Source organism: Chiloscyllium punctatum, chromosome 20 (genome assembly GCF_047496795.1).
Source record: "Chiloscyllium punctatum isolate Juve2018m chromosome 20, sChiPun1.3, whole genome shotgun sequence".
Taxonomy (NCBI): domain Eukaryota; kingdom Metazoa; phylum Chordata; class Chondrichthyes; order Orectolobiformes; family Hemiscylliidae; genus Chiloscyllium; species Chiloscyllium punctatum.
Genome location: NC_092758.1, coordinates 83,092,333 through 83,111,553, shown reverse-complemented (window position 1 = coordinate 83,111,553; position 19,221 = coordinate 83,092,333). Strand labels below are relative to the sequence as shown.

At 44.1% G+C, this 19,221-nt stretch overlaps 1 protein-coding gene across 1 annotated transcript in view; it reads right to left on the bottom strand.

Annotated features, from left to right (window-relative positions):
• Positions 1-19,221, bottom strand: part of LOC140492226 (dedicator of cytokinesis protein 2-like) — a 731,998-nt gene that overhangs the window by 38,241 nt on the left and 674,536 nt on the right. The window contains exons 43-45 of the mRNA XM_072591134.1: positions 17,096-17,180; positions 16,515-16,601; positions 10,464-10,640 (exon numbers count right to left, since the gene is read on the bottom strand). Of these exons, the coding sequence (XP_072447235.1) occupies positions 10,464-10,640; positions 16,515-16,601; positions 17,096-17,180 (349 nt within the window). The remainder of the gene's footprint in view (positions 1-10,463; positions 10,641-16,514; positions 16,602-17,095; positions 17,181-19,221) is intronic.

The following is a 19,221-nucleotide window of genomic DNA, read 5'->3' as shown; positions in this document are numbered from 1 at the left end:
ACTCTGATTCAGTGAGGGTGTATAATCTCGCACTGATACAGTGCTGGTGTACAATCCCACACTGACACCGTGCTGGTGTATAGTCCCACTCTGATTCAGTGAGGGTGTATAATCCCACACTGATTCAGTGCTGGTGTGTATACGCACATTGATACAGTGCTGGTGTATAATCCCATGCTGATACATTGATGGTGTATAATCCCACACTGATACAGTGCGGGTGTATGATCCCCACTGATTCAGTGCTGGTGCATAATCCCACACTGATACAGTGCTGGTGTATAATCCCACACTGAAACAGTGCGGGCGTATAATCCTACACTGATACAGTGCTAGTGTATAATCCCACACAGATTCAGTTCTGGTGTATAATCCCACACTGATACAGTGCTGGTGTATAATCCCTCACTGATACAGTGCTGGTGTATAATTCCACCCTGATGAAGTGCTGATGTATAATCCCACACTGATACAGTCGTGCTGTATAATCCCACACTGACTCAGTGCTGGTGTATAATCCTACACTGATACAGTGCAGGTGTATAATCCCACACAGATTCAGTTCTGGTGTATAATCCCACACTGATTCAGTGCTGGTGTATAATCCTACACTGATACAGTGCTGGTGTATAATCCCACACTGATACAGTGCAGGTGTATAATCTCACACTGATTCAGTGCTGGTGTATAATCACACACTGATTCAGTGCTGGTGCATAATCCCACACTAATACAGTGCTGGTGTATAATCCCACAGTGATACGGTGCAGGTGTATATACGCACACTGATACAGTGCGGGTGTATAATCCCACACTGATACAGTTCTGGTATATAATCCCACACTGATACCATGCTGGTGTATAACCTCACACTGATACAGTTCTGGGGTATAATCCCACACGGATACAGTTATGGTGTATAAGCCCACACTGATACGGTGTGGATGTATATACGCACACTGATACTGTGTTGGTGTAAAATCCTACACTGATACAGTGCTGGTTAATAATCACACACTGATACAGTGCTGGTGTATAATCCCACAGTGATTCTATGCTGGTGTATAATCCCACACTGATACAGTGCTGGTGTATAATCAAACACTGATACAGTGCTGGTGTATAATCACACACTGATACAGTGCTGGTGTATAATCCCACACTGATTCAGTGCTGGTGTATAATCAAACACTGATACAGTGCTGGGGTATAATCCCACACTGATACAGTGCTGGTGTATAATCTCACGCTGATACATTGATGGTGTATAATCCCACACTGATACAGTTATGGTGTATAAGCCCACACTGATACGGTGTGGATGTATATACGCACACTGATACTGTGTTGGTGTAAAATCCTACACTGATACAGTGCTGGTTAATAATCACACACTGATACAGTGCTGGTGTATAATTCCACAGTGATTCTATGCTAGTGTATAATCCCACACTGATACAGTGCTGGTGTATAATCAAACACTGATACAGTGCTGGTGTATAATCACACACTGATACAGTGCTGGTGTATAATCCCACACTGATTCAGTGCTGGTGTATAATCAAACACTGATACAGTGCTGGGGTATAATCCCACACTGATACAGTGCTGGTGTATAATCTCACGCTGATACATTGATGGTGTATAATCCCACACTGATACAGTTATGGTGTATAAGCCCACACTGATACGGTGTGGATGTATATACGCACACTGATACTGTGTTGGTGTAAAATCCTACACTGATACAGTGCTGGTTAAAAATCACACACTGATACAGTGCTGGTGTATAATCCCACAGTGATTCTATGCTGGTGTATAATCCCACACTGATACAGTGCTGGTGTATAATCCCACTCTGATTCAGTGAGGGTGTATAATCTCGCACTGATACAGTGCTGGTGTACAATCCCACACTGACACCGTGCTGGTGTATAGTCCCACTCTGATTCAGTGAGGGTGTATAATCCCACACTGATTCAGTGCTGGTGTGTATACGCACATTGATACAGTGCTGGTGTATAATCCCATGCTGATACATTGATGGTGTATAATCCCACACTGATACAGTGCGGGTGTATGATCCCCACTGATTCAGTGCTGGTGCATAATCCCACACTGATACAGTGCTGGTGTATAATCCCACACTGAAACAGTGCGGGCGTATAATCCTACACTGATACAGTGCTAGTGTATAATCCCACACAGATTCAGTTCTGGTGTATAATCCCACACTGATACAGTGCTGGTGTATAATCCCTCACTGATACAGTGCTGGTGTATAATACCACACTGATACAGTGCAGGTGTATAATCTCACACTGATTCAGTGCTGGTGTATAATCCTACACTGATACAGTGCAGGTGTATAATCCCACACAGATTCAGTTCTGGTGTATAATCCCACACTGATTCAGTGCTGGTGTATAATCCTACACTGATACAGTGCTGGTGTATAATCCGACACTGATACAGTGCTGGTGTATAATCTCCCACTGATTCAGTGCTGGTGTATAATCACACACTGATTCAGTGCTGGTGCATAATCCCACACTAATACAGTGCTGGTGTATAATCCCACACTGATACAGTGTGGGTGTATAATCCCACACTGATTCAGTGCTGGTGTATAATCCTACACTGATGCAGTGCTGTTGTCTAATCCCACACTGATTCAGTGTTGGTGTATAATCCCACACTGATACTGTTTTCTTGTATGATCTCACACTGATACAGTGCTGGTGTATAATTCCACCCTGATGAAGTGCTGATGTATAATCCCACACTGATACAGTCGTGCTGTATAATCCCACACTGACTCAGTGCTGGTGCATAATCCCACACTGATACAGTGCTGGTGTATAATCACACACTGATTCAGTGCTGGTGTATAATACCACACAGATTCAGTACTGGTGCATAATCCCACACTCATACAGTGCTGGTGTATAATCCCACACTGATACAGTGCGGGTGTATAATCCCACACTGATTCAGTGCTGGTGTATAATCCTACACTGATGCAGTGCTGTTGTCTAATCCCACACTGATACAGTGCTGGTGTATAATCCTACACTGATTCAGTGCTAGTGTATAATCCCACACTGATACAGTGCTGGTGTATAATACCACACTGATTCAGTGGCGCTTTATAATCCGACACAGATACTGTGCTGGTGTATAATCTCACACTGATATAGTACTGATGTATGATCCCACACTGATTCAGTGCTGGTGTATAATCCCACACTGACTCAGTGCTGGTGTATAATGCCACACTGATACAGTGCTGGTGTATAATCCCACACTGATACTGTGTTGTTGTATGATCTCACACTGATACCGTGCTCGTGTATAATCCCACACTGATACAGTGCTGGTGTATAATTCCACACTGATTCAGTGTTGGTGTATAATCCCACACTGATACTGCGCTCTTGTATGATCTCACACTGATACAGTGCTGGTGTATAATCCCACCCTGATGAAGTGCTGATGTATAATCCCACACTGATACAGTCGTGTTGTATAATCCCACACTGACTCAGTGCTGGTGCATAATCCCACACTGATACAGTGCTGGCGTATAATCCCACACTGATACAGTGCTGGTGTATAATCCCTCACTGATACAATGCTGGTGTATAATCCCACACTGATACAGTGCTGGTTTATAATCCCACACTGGTACAGTGTTGGTGTATAATCACACAGTGATTCAGTGCTGGTGTATAATCCCACACTGATACAGTGCTGGTGTATAATCCCTCACTGATACAGTGCTGGTTTATAATCCCACACTGGTACAGTGCTCATGTGTAATCCCACACTGATACCGTGCTGGTGTATAATCTCACACAGATACCGTGATGGTGTATAATCCCACACTGATACAGTTCTGGTGTATAATCCCACACTGATACCATGCTGGTGTATAACCTCACAGTGATACAGTTCTGGTGTATAATCCCACACTGATACCATGCTGGTGTATAATCCCACACTGATACAGTGCTGATGTATAATCCCACAGTGATACGGTGCAGGTGTATATACGCACACTGATACAGTGCGGGTGTATAATCCCACACTGATACAGTTCTGGTGTATAATCCCACACTGATACCATGCTGGTGTATAACCTCACACTGATACAGTTCTGGGGTATAATCCCACACGGATACAGTTATGGTGTATAAGCCCACACTGATACGGTGTGGATGTATATACGCACACTGATACTGTGTTGGTGTAAAATCCTACACTGATACAGTGCTGGTTAATAATCACACACTGATACAGTGCTGGTGTATAATCCCACAGTGATTCTATGCTGGTGTATAATCCCACACTGATACAGTGCTGGTGTATAATCAAACACTGATACAGTGCTGGTGTATAATCACACACTGATACAGTGCTGGTGTATAATCCCACACTGATTCAGTGCTGGTGTATAATCAAACACTGATACAGTGCTGGGGTATAATCCCACACTGATACAGTGCTGGTGTATAATCTCACGCTGATACATTGATGGTGTATAATCCCACACTGATACAGTTATGGTGTATAAGCCCACACTGATACGGTGTGGATGTATATACGCACACTGATACTGTGTTGGTGTAAAATCCTACACTGATACAGTGCTGGTTAATAATCACACACTGATACAGTGCTGGTGTATAATCCCACAGTGATTCTATGCTGGTGTATAATCCCACACTGATACAGTGCTGGTATATAATCAAACACTGATACAGTGCTGGTGTATAATCACACACTGATACAGTGCTGGTGTATAATCCCACACTGATTCAGTGCTGGTGTATAATCAAACACTGATACAGTGCTGGGGTATAATCCCACACTGATACAGTGCTGGTGTATAATCTCACGCTGATACATTGATGGTGTATAATCCCACACTGATACAGTTATGGTGTATAAGCCCACACTGATACGGTGTGGATGTATATACGCACACTGATACTGTGTTGGTGTAAAATCCTACACTGATACAGTGCTGGTTAAAAATCACACACTGATACAGTGCTGGTGTATAATCCCACAGTGATTCTATGCTGGTGTATAATCCCACACTGATACAGTGCTGGTGTATAATCCCACTCTGATTCAGTGAGGGTGTATAATCTCGCACTGATACAGTGCTGGTGTACAATCCCACACTGACACCGTGCTGGTGTATAGTCCCACTCTGATTCAGTGAGGGTGTATAATCCCACACTGATTCAGTGCTGGTGTGTATACGCACATTGATACAGTGCTGGTGTATAATCCCATGCTGATACATTGATGGTGTATAATCCCACACTGATACAGTGCGGGTGTATGATCCCCACTGATTCAGTGCTGGTGCATAATCCCACACTGATACAGTGCTGGTGTATAATCCCACACTGAAACAGTGCGGGCGTATAATCCTACACTGATACAGTGCTAGTGTATAATCCCACACAGATTCAGTTCTGGTGTATAATCCCACACTGATACAGTGCTGGTGTATAATCCCTCACTGATACAGTGCTGGTGTATAATTCCACCCTGATGAAGTGCTGATGTATAATCCCACACTGATACAGTCGTGCTGTATAATCCCACACTGACTCAGTGCTGGTGCATAATCCCACACTGATACAGTGCTGGCATATAATCCCACACTGATACAGTGCGTATGTGTTATCCCACACTAATACAGTGCTGGTGTATAATCCCTCACTGATACAATGCTGGTGTATAATCCCACACTGATACAGTGCTGGTTTATAATCCCACACTGGTACAGTGTTGGTGTATAATCACACAGTGATTCAGTGCTGGTGTATAATCCCACACTGATACAGTGCTGGTGTATAATCCCTCACTGATACAGTGCTGGTTTATAATCCCACACTGGTACAGTGCTCATGTGTAATCCCACACTGATACCGTGCTGGTGTATAATCTCACACAGATACCGTGATGGTGTATAATCCCACACTGATACAGTTCTGGTGTATAATCCCACACTGATACCATGCTGGTGTATAACCTCACAGTGATACAGTTCTGGTGTATAATCCCACACTGATACCATGCTGGTGTATAATCCCACACTGATACAGTGCTGATGTATAATCCCACAGTGATACGGTGCAGGTGTATATACGCACACTGATACAGTGCGGGTGTATAATCCCACACTGATACAGTTCTGGTGTATAATCCCACACTGATACCATGCTGGTGTATAACCTCACACTGATACAGTTCTGGGGTATAATCCCACACGGATACAGTTATGGTGTATAAGCCCACACTGATACGGTGTGGATGTATATACGCACACTGATACTGTGTTGGTGTAAAATCCTACACTGATACAGTGCTGGTTAATAATCACACACTGATACAGTGCTGGTGTATAATCCCACAGTGATTCTATGCTGGTGTATAATCCCACACTGATACAGTGCTGGTGTATAATCAAACACTGATACAGTGCTGGTGTATAATCACACACTGATACAGTGCTGGTGTATAATCCCACACTGATTCAGTGCTGGTGTATAATCAAACACTGATACAGTGCTGGGGTATAATCCCACACTGATACAGTGCTGGTGTATAATCTCACGCTGATACATTGATGGTGTATAATCCCACACTGATACAGTTATGGTGTATAAGCCCACACTGATACGGTGTGGATGTATATACGCACACTGATACTGTGTTGGTGTAAAATCCTACACTGATACAGTGCTGGTTAAAAATCACACACTGATACAGTGCTGGTGTATAATCCCACAGTGATTCTATGCTGGTGTATAATCCCACACTGATACAGTGCTGGTGTATAATCCCACTCTGATTCAGTGAGGGTGTATAATCTCGCACTGATACAGTGCTGGTGTACAATCCCACACTGACACCGTGCTGGTGTATAGTCCCACTCTGATTCAGTGAGGGTGTATAATCCCACACTGATTCAGTGCTGGTGTGTATACGCACATTGATACAGTGCTGGTGTATAATCCCATGCTGATACATTGATGGTGTATAATCCCACACTGATACAGTGCGGGTGTATGATCCCCACTGATTCAGTGCTGGTGCATAATCCCACACTGATACAGTGCTGGTGTATAATCCCACACTGAAACAGTGCGGGCGTATAATCCTACACTGATACAGTGCTAGTGTATAATCCCACACAGATTCAGTTCTGGTGTATAATCCCACACTGATACAGTGCTGGTGTATAATCCCTCACTGATACAGTGCTGGTGTATAATCCCACACTGATACAGTGCAGGTGTATAATCTCACACTGATTCAGTGCTGGTGTATAATCCTACACTGATACAGTGCAGGTGTATAATCCCACACAGATTCAGTTCTGGTGTATAATCCCACACTGATTCAGTGCTGGTGTATAATCCTACACTGATACAGTGCTGGTGTATAATCCGACACTGATACAGTGCTGGTGTATAATCTCCCACTGATTCAGTGCTGGTGTATAATCACACACTGATTCAGTGCTGGTGCATAATCCCACACTAATACAGTGCTGGTGTATAATCCCACACTGATACAGTGTGGGTGTATAATCCCACACTGATTCAGTGCTGGTGTATAATCCTACACTGATGCAGTGCTGTTGTCTAATCCCACACTGATTCAGTGTTGGTGTATAATCCCACACTGATACTGTGCTCTTGTATGATCTCACACTGATACAGTGCTGGTGTATAATTCCACCCTGATGAAGTGCTGATGTATAATCCCACACTGATACAGTCGTGCTGTATAATCCCACACTGACTCAGTGCTGGTGCATAATCCCACACTGATACAGTGCTGGTGTATAATCACACACTGATTCAGTGCTGGTGTATAATACCACACAGATTCAGTACTGGTGCATAATCCCACACTCATACAGTGCTGGTGTATAATCCCACACTGATACAGTGCGGGTGTATAATCCCACACTGATTCAGTGCTGGTGTATAATCCTACACTGATGCAGTGCTGTTGTCTAATCCCACACTGATTCAGTGCTGGTGTATAATCCTACACTGATTCAGTGCTAGTGTATAATCCCACACTGATACAGTGCTGGTGTATAATACCACACTGATTCAGTGGCGCTTTATAATCCGACACAGATACTGTGCTGGTGTATAATCTCACACTGATATAGTACTGATGTATGATCCCACACTGATTCAGTGCTGGTGTATAATCCCACACTGACTCAGTGCTGGTGTATAATGCCACACTGATACAGTGCTGGTGTATAATCCCACACTGATACTGTGTTGTTGTATGATCTCACACTGATACCGTGCTCGTGTATAATCCCACACTGATACAGTGCTGGTGTATAATTCCACACTGATTCAGTGTTGGTGTATAATCCCACACTGATACTGCGCTCTTGTATGATCTCACACTGATACAGTGCTGGTGTATAATCCCACCCTGATGAAGTGCTGATGTATAATCCCACACTGATACAGTCGTGTTGTATAATCCCACACTGACTCAGTGCTGGTGCATAATCCCACACTGATACAGTGCTGGCGTATAATCCCACACTGATACAGTGCTGGTGTATAATCCCTCACTGATACAATGCTGGTGTATAATCAAACACTGATACAGTGCTGGTGTATAATCACACACTGATACAGTGCTGGTGTATAATCCCACACTGATTCAGTGCTGGTGTATAATCAAACACTGATACAGTGCTGGGGTATAATCCCACACTGATACAGTGCTGGTGTATAATCTCACGCTGATACATTGATGGTGTATAATCCCACACTGATACAGTTATGGTGTATAAGCCCACACTGATACGGTGTGGATGTATATACGCACACTGATACTGTGTTGGTGTAAAATCCTACACTGATACAGTGCTGGTTAAAAATCACACACTGATACAGTGCTGGTGTATAATCCCACAGTGATTCTATGCTGGTGTATAATCCCACACTGATACAGTGCTGGTGTATAATCCCACTCTGATTCAGTGAGGGTGTATAATCTCGCACTGATACAGTGCTGGTGTACAATCCCACACTGACACCGTGCTGGTGTATAGTCCCACTCTGATTCAGTGAGGGTGTATAATCCCACACTGATTCAGTGCTGGTGTGTATACGCACATTGATACAGTGCTGGTGTATAATCCCATGCTGATACATTGATGGTGTATAATCCCACACTGATACAGTGCGGGTGTATGATCCCCACTGATTCAGTGCTGGTGCATAATCCCACACTGATACAGTGCTGGTGTATAATCCCACACTGAAACAGTGCGGGCGTATAATCCTACACTGATACAGTGCTAGTGTATAATCCCACACAGATTCAGTTCTGGTGTATAATCCCACACTGATACAGTGCTGGTGTATAATCCCACACTGATACAGTGCTGGTGTATAATTCCACCCTGATGAAGTGCTGATGTATAATCCCACACTGATACAGTCGTGCTGTATAATCCCACACTGACTCAGTGCTGGTGCATAATCCCACACTGATACAGTGCTGGCGTATAATCCCACACTGATACAGTGCGTATGTGTTATCCCACACTAATACAGTGCTGGTGTATAATCCCTCACTGATACAATGCTGGTGTATAATCCCACACTGATACAGTGCTGGTTTATAATCCCACACTGGTATAGTGTTGGTGTATAATCACACAGTGATTCAGTGCTGGTGTATAATCCCACACTGATACAGTGCTGGTGTATAATCCCTCACTGATACAGTGCTGGTTTATAATCCCACACTGGTACAGTGCTCATGTGTAATCCCACACTGATACCGTGCTGGTGTATAATCCCACACTGACACAGTGCTGGTGTATCATCCCACACTGACACCGTGCTGGTGTATATACGCACACTGATACAGTTCTGGTGTATAATCCCACACTGATACCATGCTGGTGTATAACCTCACACTGATACAGTTCTGGTGTATAATCCCACACTGATACCATGCTGGTGTATAATCCCACACTGATACAGTGCTGGTGTATAATCCCACACTGATACGGTGCGGATGTATATACGCACACTGATACTGTGTTGGTGTAAAATCCTGCACTGATACAGTGCTGGTTAATAATCACACACTGATACAGTGCTGGTGTATAATCCCACAGTGATTCTGTGCTGGTGTATAATCCCACACTGATACAGTGTTGTTTTATAATCCCACACTGATGCTGTTGAGCTATGGGGTGTGCTAGTTTCACCTCAGAGCAGTAGTCAAAAAACCTTTTCATTGTGTCGTCTACCTTTTTCACTTCTAACCATTTAACCTGCCTGTCTGGAATGGACCATGCCAGAATCAGCTCCTGGGCTGGCTTTTGTCTCTTATTGTTGAAGCCATGATTAGGTAGTCATTGTGTTGTTTACCTTCTCGTATTTAGCAAATCCACCCATAACTGCCGGATCCACAATCCCGTTGAGCAACATTGAGAGAGGATTGATCGGGAGATGGTCATCGCCCTTGTATTGGCTGATCAAGGTGAGGATTTTCTCATTGGTTTTCTGCATTGTCTCAATCGCATTTTCCAGAGGGCTGATGGTGTTCTGCAATATCACAAAGAAACAGTTGATGAGAATTTGCTCTTTACGTTAGTGAAAAAACAATGGTGTAATGATGCTTCTCCCTTTACATGGGGGTGCTGTCCTTGGTGCCTTTTTTTTCAGAGAGTTCATTAAAACAGCGATTCTGAAAAGTCTAGCTGGGAGGGGTGCTAGGGCTAGTTTGATTATAGCTAACAGATACTGCCTCAGGAAAAAGGCTTTCAAGTTTAAAACAAACACTTGCACAATGAACGGGGAGCGGTCATTTCTCCCAGCTCAGCTTGTCTCTGGTTTGGAAAAAGTGAGGACTGCAGATGCTGGCGATCAGAGTCCAGATCAGAGTGATGCTGGAAAAGCACAGCAGGTCAGGCAGCTTCCGGGCAGCAGGAAAATTGACGTTTCAGGCAAAAGCCCTTCATCAGGACTGAACTTTTCTCTGGTGTGGTTTGGTTTTAAGCAGCCTGGCTGTTCACTGAAAGCAGACACTCAGTTTGTTGAGGCTGCTGGTCCAAGAAACAGCTACATGGAAAAAGGTGTTCCATGCTGAATCTCTCTGCCAGCTCTCTCTCTCTCTCTCTCTCCTGTAAGAGCCTGTGTTTGATTTTTTTTTCCTTTTGTGCCAAGGGGTATTTATAGGGATTGTTGCAAGTAATAGGAACAGCGTCATTACACTGGGGTAATCTGTTGGGTTTTCGGATAGGTTAACTTATCCTGTATTCTGTTCTCTTTTGTTCATGTTTCATTCAGTCATCTTGCAAATAAACTCTTGTTTTTATATATAGAGGCTAAGTGGTTGGACCAGCTGCATCCCTCCTGGAATATCCACTTTACACCTGATTAAAACAACTAGCAAAGTTAGGGTCCGGGCTACTTTCTTGAAATGTTTTGAGGAGCTCAAGCCTGGTCCACGACAATGAGCACAGTCAATGGGATTAAGCAATGTGAAGATGGGATGGAGGTAGCTGAGGTGAGGGGTTAACCATGAGTAATGGTGAAGCAGTGTTGAGGATCCTTATGCCTAATCCTGCACTAACGTTATGTCCGTATGAATCACAAGAAGAAATCATTTTTGCACCCTTTAGTTTTCAAAGGGACCAGCATACTTGCTGATCTACCACTTGCACGAATGCAACATGGAGTTCAGCCACTGAGATCAGGAAGGGCCCCCTATTTAAAAGTAAACTGAAACAAGTTAGGTTTGTTGACCATGCTAAATTGCCTTGGAAAAAATCCCAAATGCCTTGGGATATGCAAGCTAGGTCGATGAGCCATGGGAAATGCTGGTGTAGCGATTGTAACAATGATGCGGACGTGCTGGTGTTGGACTGGGGTGGACAAAGTTAAAAATCACACAAGACCAGGTTATAGTCCAACAGGTTTATTTGGAAGCACCAGCTTTAGGACCTGCTGAAGGAGCAGCAGTCTGAAAGCTAGTTGCTCCCAAATAAACCTGTTGTACTATAACCCAGTATTGCGTGATTGTAATGAGGTCAGCTAGATGGATCTCATAGAATATGAGTTCCCTGATTGGGGCTGTTAACTTGGTCCAATCAGGGGGCCCTGGCTGACAGGAGTGTCAGGAGTTCTGCTCACTCTGGGAGCTGACTCTGAGCTAGTTGGATCGGTGGCAAATATTGTTTACATGTAAATAAAGGATGATTTGGTGACAGGATACCAGCCTTCATGGAGTTAGTTCAGTAGGGTTAGTGAGATTGGACTGGGTCTGGATAGGGTGCTGTTTGGAGGGTCGGTGCTGGATTCAATGGGCTGAAAGGCCTCCTTCCGCACTATAGAGATTCTATGATTCGATGGTAAATTGAATGTTACTGCCTATCTGCAAGCGTGACTCAACAGTGCCACCTACTGACCTGAGTGTCGGAGCACATACATCCAAGACAGGGCCTGCAGATGATGGTGAGGCAATCAAAGAGAGGACAAAAATGACTTGTCCTCACCAATCTGTCACACATTCCTCTCTCTGTGATTGTACAGATAGGAGTGGCCACAACACATTGATTATAAAGTTTTGATATTCTTGCCTTCACACTGAGTTGATGGTGTTATCTGTTAAATGGAGAAAGTGAGGACTGCAGATGCTGGAGATCAGAGCTGAAAATGTGTTGCTGGAAAAGCACAGCAGGTCAGGCAGCATCCAAGGAGCAGGAGGTGAATCAACATTTCGGGCATGAGCCCTTCTTCAGGAATGAGGAAGGTGTGCCCAGCAGGCTAAGATAAAAGGTAGGGAGGAGGGACTTGGGGGAGGGGCGTTGGAAATGCGATAGGTGGAAGGAGGTTAAGGTGAGGGTGATAGGCCGGAGTGGGGGTGAGGGCAGAGAGGTCAGGAAGAAGATTGCAGGTTAGGAAGGTGGTGCTGAGTTCGAGGGTTGGGACTGAGACAAGATGGAGGAAGGGGAAATGAGGAAACTGGAGAAATCTGAGTTCATCCCTTGTGGTTGGAGGGTTCCTAGGTGGAAGATGAGGTGCTCTTCCTCCAGCCATCGTGTTGCTATGGTCTGGCGATGGAGGAGTCCAAGGACCTGCATGTCCTTGGTGGAGTGGGAGGGGGAGTTGAAGTGTTGAGCCACGGAGTGGTTGGGTTGGTTGGTCCAGGTGTCCCAAAGGTGTTCTCTAAAACGTTCCGTTACCGCAAGAAATGCAAAACATGCGCCCACACCTCCCCCCTTACTTCCCTCCAAGGCCCCAAGGGATCCTTCCATATCCGCCACAAATTCACCTGCACCTCCACACACATCATTTACTGCATCCGCTGCACCCGATGTGGCCTCCTCTATATTGGAGAGACAGGCTGCCTACTTGCGGAACGTTTCAGAGAACACCTCTGGGACACCCAAACCAACCAACCCAACCACCCCGTGGCTCAACACTTCAACTCCCCCTCCCACTCCACCAAGAACATGCAGGTCCTTGGACTCCTCCATCGCCAGACCATGGCAACACGACGGTTGGAGGAAGAACTCCTCATCTTCCACCTAGGAACCCTCCAACCACAAGGGATGAACTCAGATTTCTCCAGTTTTCTCATTTCCCCTCCCCCCACCTTGTCTCAGTCAAATCCCTCGAACTCAGCACCACCTTCCTAACCTGCAATCTTCTTCCTGACCTCTCTGCCCTCACCCCCACTCCTGCCTATCACCCTCACCTTAACCTCCTTCCACCTATTGCATTCCCAACGCCCCTCCCCTAAGTCCCTCCTCCCTACCTTTTATCTTAACCTGCTTGGCACACTTTCCTCATTCCTGAAGAAGGGCTCATGCCCAAAACGTCGATTCTCCTGCTCCTTGGATGCTGTGCTTTTCCAGCACCACATTTTCAGCTTTTATCTATTAAATGGGAAAGATTCGAAATAGATAGAGCAGCTAAAAGCTGAGCAATCAGCAGCAGCAGAACTGTATTTAACTATAATCTGTAACTGCATGGGCAGGCTTACCTCCTTTCTCCCATCACTTTTAAACCAGTTGATCCAACCTACTTCAGTCAGCCTGCTCTGCCATTCGGTGGCTAATCCCTTTGTGTTTTGAATTCCACATTCCCACCCACTTCCAGTAGCATTTGATTCCCCTGCCGAACAGGAATCTGCCTACCTCTGCAGATTAAAAAAATTAATGACCCCAACCCCACTGACTTCTGAGGCAGAGAGAGTCCCAAAGTCACACAGCCCTCGTCTCTGTCCTAGAAGGGCGGCCCCTAATTATAAAACTGCCTCCTGGTTCAAGAATCCACAACAGGAACCATCTACTCTACATCTATCTTTTCAAGATCATTCAGGAGCTGGCATAGTCTCATGTCCTGCCAGTTCTTGAACTTCAAAGACTGACTTTCTTTTGAAGGTATTGTGGAATCAGTTTCCATCGGTTTCAGATTAAAATTTTGAATAAAAAGAATGATCTTCATTGTTCCTCTTGATCTAGTTGTCATTAATTTAAAATCTATATCCTTGTCACCATAGGGAATAGATTTTCTATATCTAATCCATATCTCATCATACTGAAAATCTCTGTCGCCTATTGCTCCCTGGGGATCAGTATTAATTCAGAACCTCTTCGAATAACTGGTTTCCCTTAGCTCGGGTGACACCCTGGAAATGTTTCTCTGTGTCTTTTCTCTGAAGGGTGGTCTTTAGAACTGTTTACTCAAGCTGAGGTTTAAACTTTGATTTATGAGATTATGTCATGATCTTTTTCATTCAACGCATCTATTTACAAACTCAAGTAAACCATGTGTCATAGACTCCAACAGCAGGGAAACAGACCCTTCAGTACCTCCTGGCCATAGTCCTAAACTAAACTAGTCCCACCTACTATTGGACCACTTTACCAATCTGACCTGCAATATTGAAGGATTTGTTTTTGTAATGTATGGGTCTCAAGGCTCTCACAGGTCAATCACCCTTTTCAAAGTTCTGCTATTTACAGCAGACTTGTTGTTCACAGTTACCCTCCCAATCTGTATCACTTCTCTGCATTGACCATGACCATCATCCCATTTACATCAGTGTGAAACGCAGAACCCTCCACATCACTGTAGTGCCCAGTCTGCAAGCTTTATAATGCTACTCACCCCACCAGAATCTAGATTCCTCTTAATGACAGCAAAGGGTAATGGACCCAAAACTGGAGAACAGCACTGGGGAACACCCACAGCCACCCTGCTCCTTGCCTCTGGATCCAAAACACCCTGTCCCATAATTCCACTGGATTCCAAATGAATGAATTACTAAAATAGTGTTCCCATTTTGAAACAGAGCCGCTCTGTAGTATTCGCAAACCGATACAACATTGATGTGCATTAATTCACCCGAAACATAAGAAATAAGAGCAGCAGTGGGTCCAACCCTCTCTCCAGCCTGCTCTAGTATTCACTGAGATCACAGCTGCTCTGCCTCAACTTCACTTCCCCATCCATTTTCCTTGGTTCCCAAAAGCGCATTGAGCTCAGCAGTGAAAATATTCATTGACCTTGCATCCAATTCCTCCTGGATGAAGAAACAACTCTTCACATCAATCCTGAGCAGCCAATCCCTTCACCTGAGGCATGGTATCCGATTCTCTACTCTTCACATACGCTGAATTGACCTTGCCAGGAATTTTATACATTGGAATGAGATCACCCCTCACTTAAATATAGGTCCATTTCGTTCAATCTAACTTCATAAAGCAGCCCTTTCATTTCAGAAGGCAATCCAGAGAACGGTGTTTGCATTCCTTAAGGCACTGAGCCACTGATCATTGGGTGATACAGTAGCTCAGTGGTGAGCACTGCTGCCTCACAGCGTCAGGGGCCCGGGTTGGATTCCCACCTTTGGGCGACTGTGTGAAGTTTACACATTCTCGCCATCCATGCGTGGGTTTCCTCTGGGTGTTCCAGTTTCCTCCAACAAAGATGTGCAGGTTAGATGCATGGGCCATGTGGGTTTGTGAGTGGATGGGTGGGATGGTCTCTGGAGGGTTGGTTCAGATTTAATGGGCCAAATGGCCTTTATCTGCACTGTAGGGATTCTAAGTACATTCTTGTTCTGGTGTAAATGCACAGTACCCAAGGTGAGTTACAGTATTGCAGTAAAATATCCCTACTATCACATTGCAATCGCCTTTCTAAAAAGGCAAACATCGCATTCCCAATTTCTTTCTTTCCCTGCATATTCTCATATCGATACAGTACTGCACATATTCTCACATTTTCTCATGGGTGTGGTAACAATGTTTCAATTCAAATAGTCTAGGTAGGCCACTCATGTGTCATTTCTGCCTGATTTTGGGGTCTCAGTTTCCAGTTGAGTGTGGAACCTTACATCGAAGAGTTGCAGGATTGAGTCCCAGAAGGATGCATTCGCGTCGTTCTGAGGAATATTGTACTTACAGTAGAGCTGGAAATGACTTCAAACCAACGCAGAATTCCGGGTAATTTATAAGCTGTGATAAATGTCGTCCTCTCAATCCACATTGACTGCAAGATGCAAAGAAATGTATTTATGAGCGTCAACGAATGCTGAATTCTCAAATTATGATCATGACATTTTTTCTTGACATCACATGCACATATAGACTCTACCAGCAATGTTCGAACAAAGGTAAACAAACTGCAATACACCAGAGGCCAGGATAGCAAAGTAATCAGCGATATAATAGAGGAGGGACACCATACACTTAGGATTAAGGCTGCTTTCTTTGGGAGGAGATAGATTCAAATTTGGGAGCTCTCTTTTTGTGTCACCACCGATGAAGTAAAAATGTTTTTGAAAAATTATAAACACATGACCTGCTGCCCTCCAGTAGCAAGGAGGAAATAATTTTCTCTTTCCATTTCCCTTTGTTCTCAGTGTTTAATCTTCTCACTCACATGGCAAAGAGAAGTTTCTCTTCAGTTTGAATAATTACAACGATATTGGTCCTTGCTGTTCTCTCCATTTGAGGTTAATAAAATAAATATATGTATCTTACAGCAAATTCGTTGTCTGGATCCACTGTTCCCTTCCGGACTGGTCTTGAGTATTGAAACTTCTGCACGTAATTTGCCCGGTAGAAACTAGGAGAATCAAAGAAACAAAATGACTTGCACAATGGTGTGTCATAGCTAGACTTGGATTTTCCTTTCTGTTAACAACGTGGTTTTGTTGTATGAATATGCGGTCTCCATTTAACCATAGCTATACCTTGAGCTCTCACTGGAGGCTGGAATTATGCAGAGGTCTAAAAAGAGAAGAGAAGGTGAGGCTTGCTGCTTGAAGAAAAGCCCACCCGCTGAAAAAAACAGCACCAAGACAACACCGTAGGACAAAGCCTTCAAGTGCAGTCACTGCAGCTGAGACTGCCACTCCCATGTGGGCTTCTACAGCCACAACAGACACTGCTCTACCAACAAAGATTGAAGCAAGACTTCCCAGGTGCAGATCCATGGTCTCACCAAACTAACAGATGCCACCACATTACCACTAGTACAAGGGTAAGTCTATTGCAGGTTGACTATTCATGCTAATAACTCTTTTGTGTAGAGGTGGATATCACAAATGATGATTTCCCATCCCCTTCCCTCACCCCACCTTTTCTAATTGTATTGGGAGTATTCAGACTTTACCCATTTGCAATGCAGTTAGGTATATTTATAAAGTTGGTAAAAACAATGACTGCAGATGCTGAAAACCAAATACTGGATTAGTGGTGCTGGAAGAGCACAGCAGTTCAGGCAGCATCCAACGAGCAGCGAAATCAACGTGGGGGTCAATACAGTGATTGGAGTTGGTGACTCCTTTAGTCTGGGGGAAATGAAAGCAAATATTGGACCCTCACTCATCAACCCTTCAAAGAGGATTTGGTACTTTTAAAGTGGGCAGTAGAACATTATGAGTGGGGAATGGATGAATATTATGGAATCCTCTTTGTGAGAAAAGTATTCTTAGAGAGCTTAGAGGATGTCATGTTGAGGTTTTGCAGGCTGTTGGTGAAGTCTCTTCTGGAGTACTGTGTCCAGATCTGGTCAGCCTGTTACAGGAAGGACATTATTAAGCTGGAGAGAGTTCAGAAAAGATTTACCAGGGTGTTGCGTTTGAGTTATAAGGAGAGGCTGGACAGGTTGGGACTTTTCTCATTGGAACATCGGAGCTTGAGGGGTGGCTTTATAAAGTTTATAAAATTATGAGGGGTATAGATGAGGTGAATGGCAGGTCTCTTTTCCCCAGGGTGGGGAATTTCAAGACTGGGGGGCATATTTTTAAGGTGAGAGGAGAAAGATTTCAAAAAAGACACGAGGGGCAACTTTTCTACACAGTGGTTCGTGTGTGGAATGAACTGCCAGAGGAAAGGGTGGGTGCTGGTACAGTTACAGTATTTAAAAGACATTTAGATAAGTTCAAGAGTAGAAAATATTTTGGAGGGATATGGGCCAAGCACAGGCAGGTGGAACTATTTAATTTGGGATTATGGTCGGTGTGGACTAGTTGGACCGAAAGGCCTGTTTCTATGCTGTTTGACTGTATGACTCTATGGGTATCTAACTTCAACAGTGAAAATTAAACAGAGTTCAGAAAGGATTGCTTTTTTTAAAAGAGTTAAGCCAGGACTGGGCTTTGCAGACTGAGTAGCATCTCATTCGCTGATGTCATATCATTACTCCAAAGGGATCGAGGGTTAGGAGATGCACAGACAAGGAAGGAGGTGACTTTGAATTTTATTAATTTATCCATTTTTTAAATTACCAATTTGAAACTCAGAAGCCATGGCAATATGTGATAAGATCATAATGGAATAGTCATGATGATGAAACCACACAATGAAAAATTAGATTATGACGAGCTTCTATTTCTCCCTGAAGCTTAATCACAATTGTAATTCAGAGCTCCAATTTGATGTTCATATTTGCAGTTATGGAGTCACTGTTTCGAATTCAGCTGGAATGATAATGTTGCTGTTCAGCTGCATACAAAGTACTCCATTGCTGTGATAAACAACAGAGCATGGACATCGCTGTCATTCATTCACAGAATGAGGGTGTTGTTGGCAGCATTTATTGCCCATCCCAGAGGGCAGAGACGATTCACCCACATTGCTGTGGGTCTGGAGTCACATGTAGG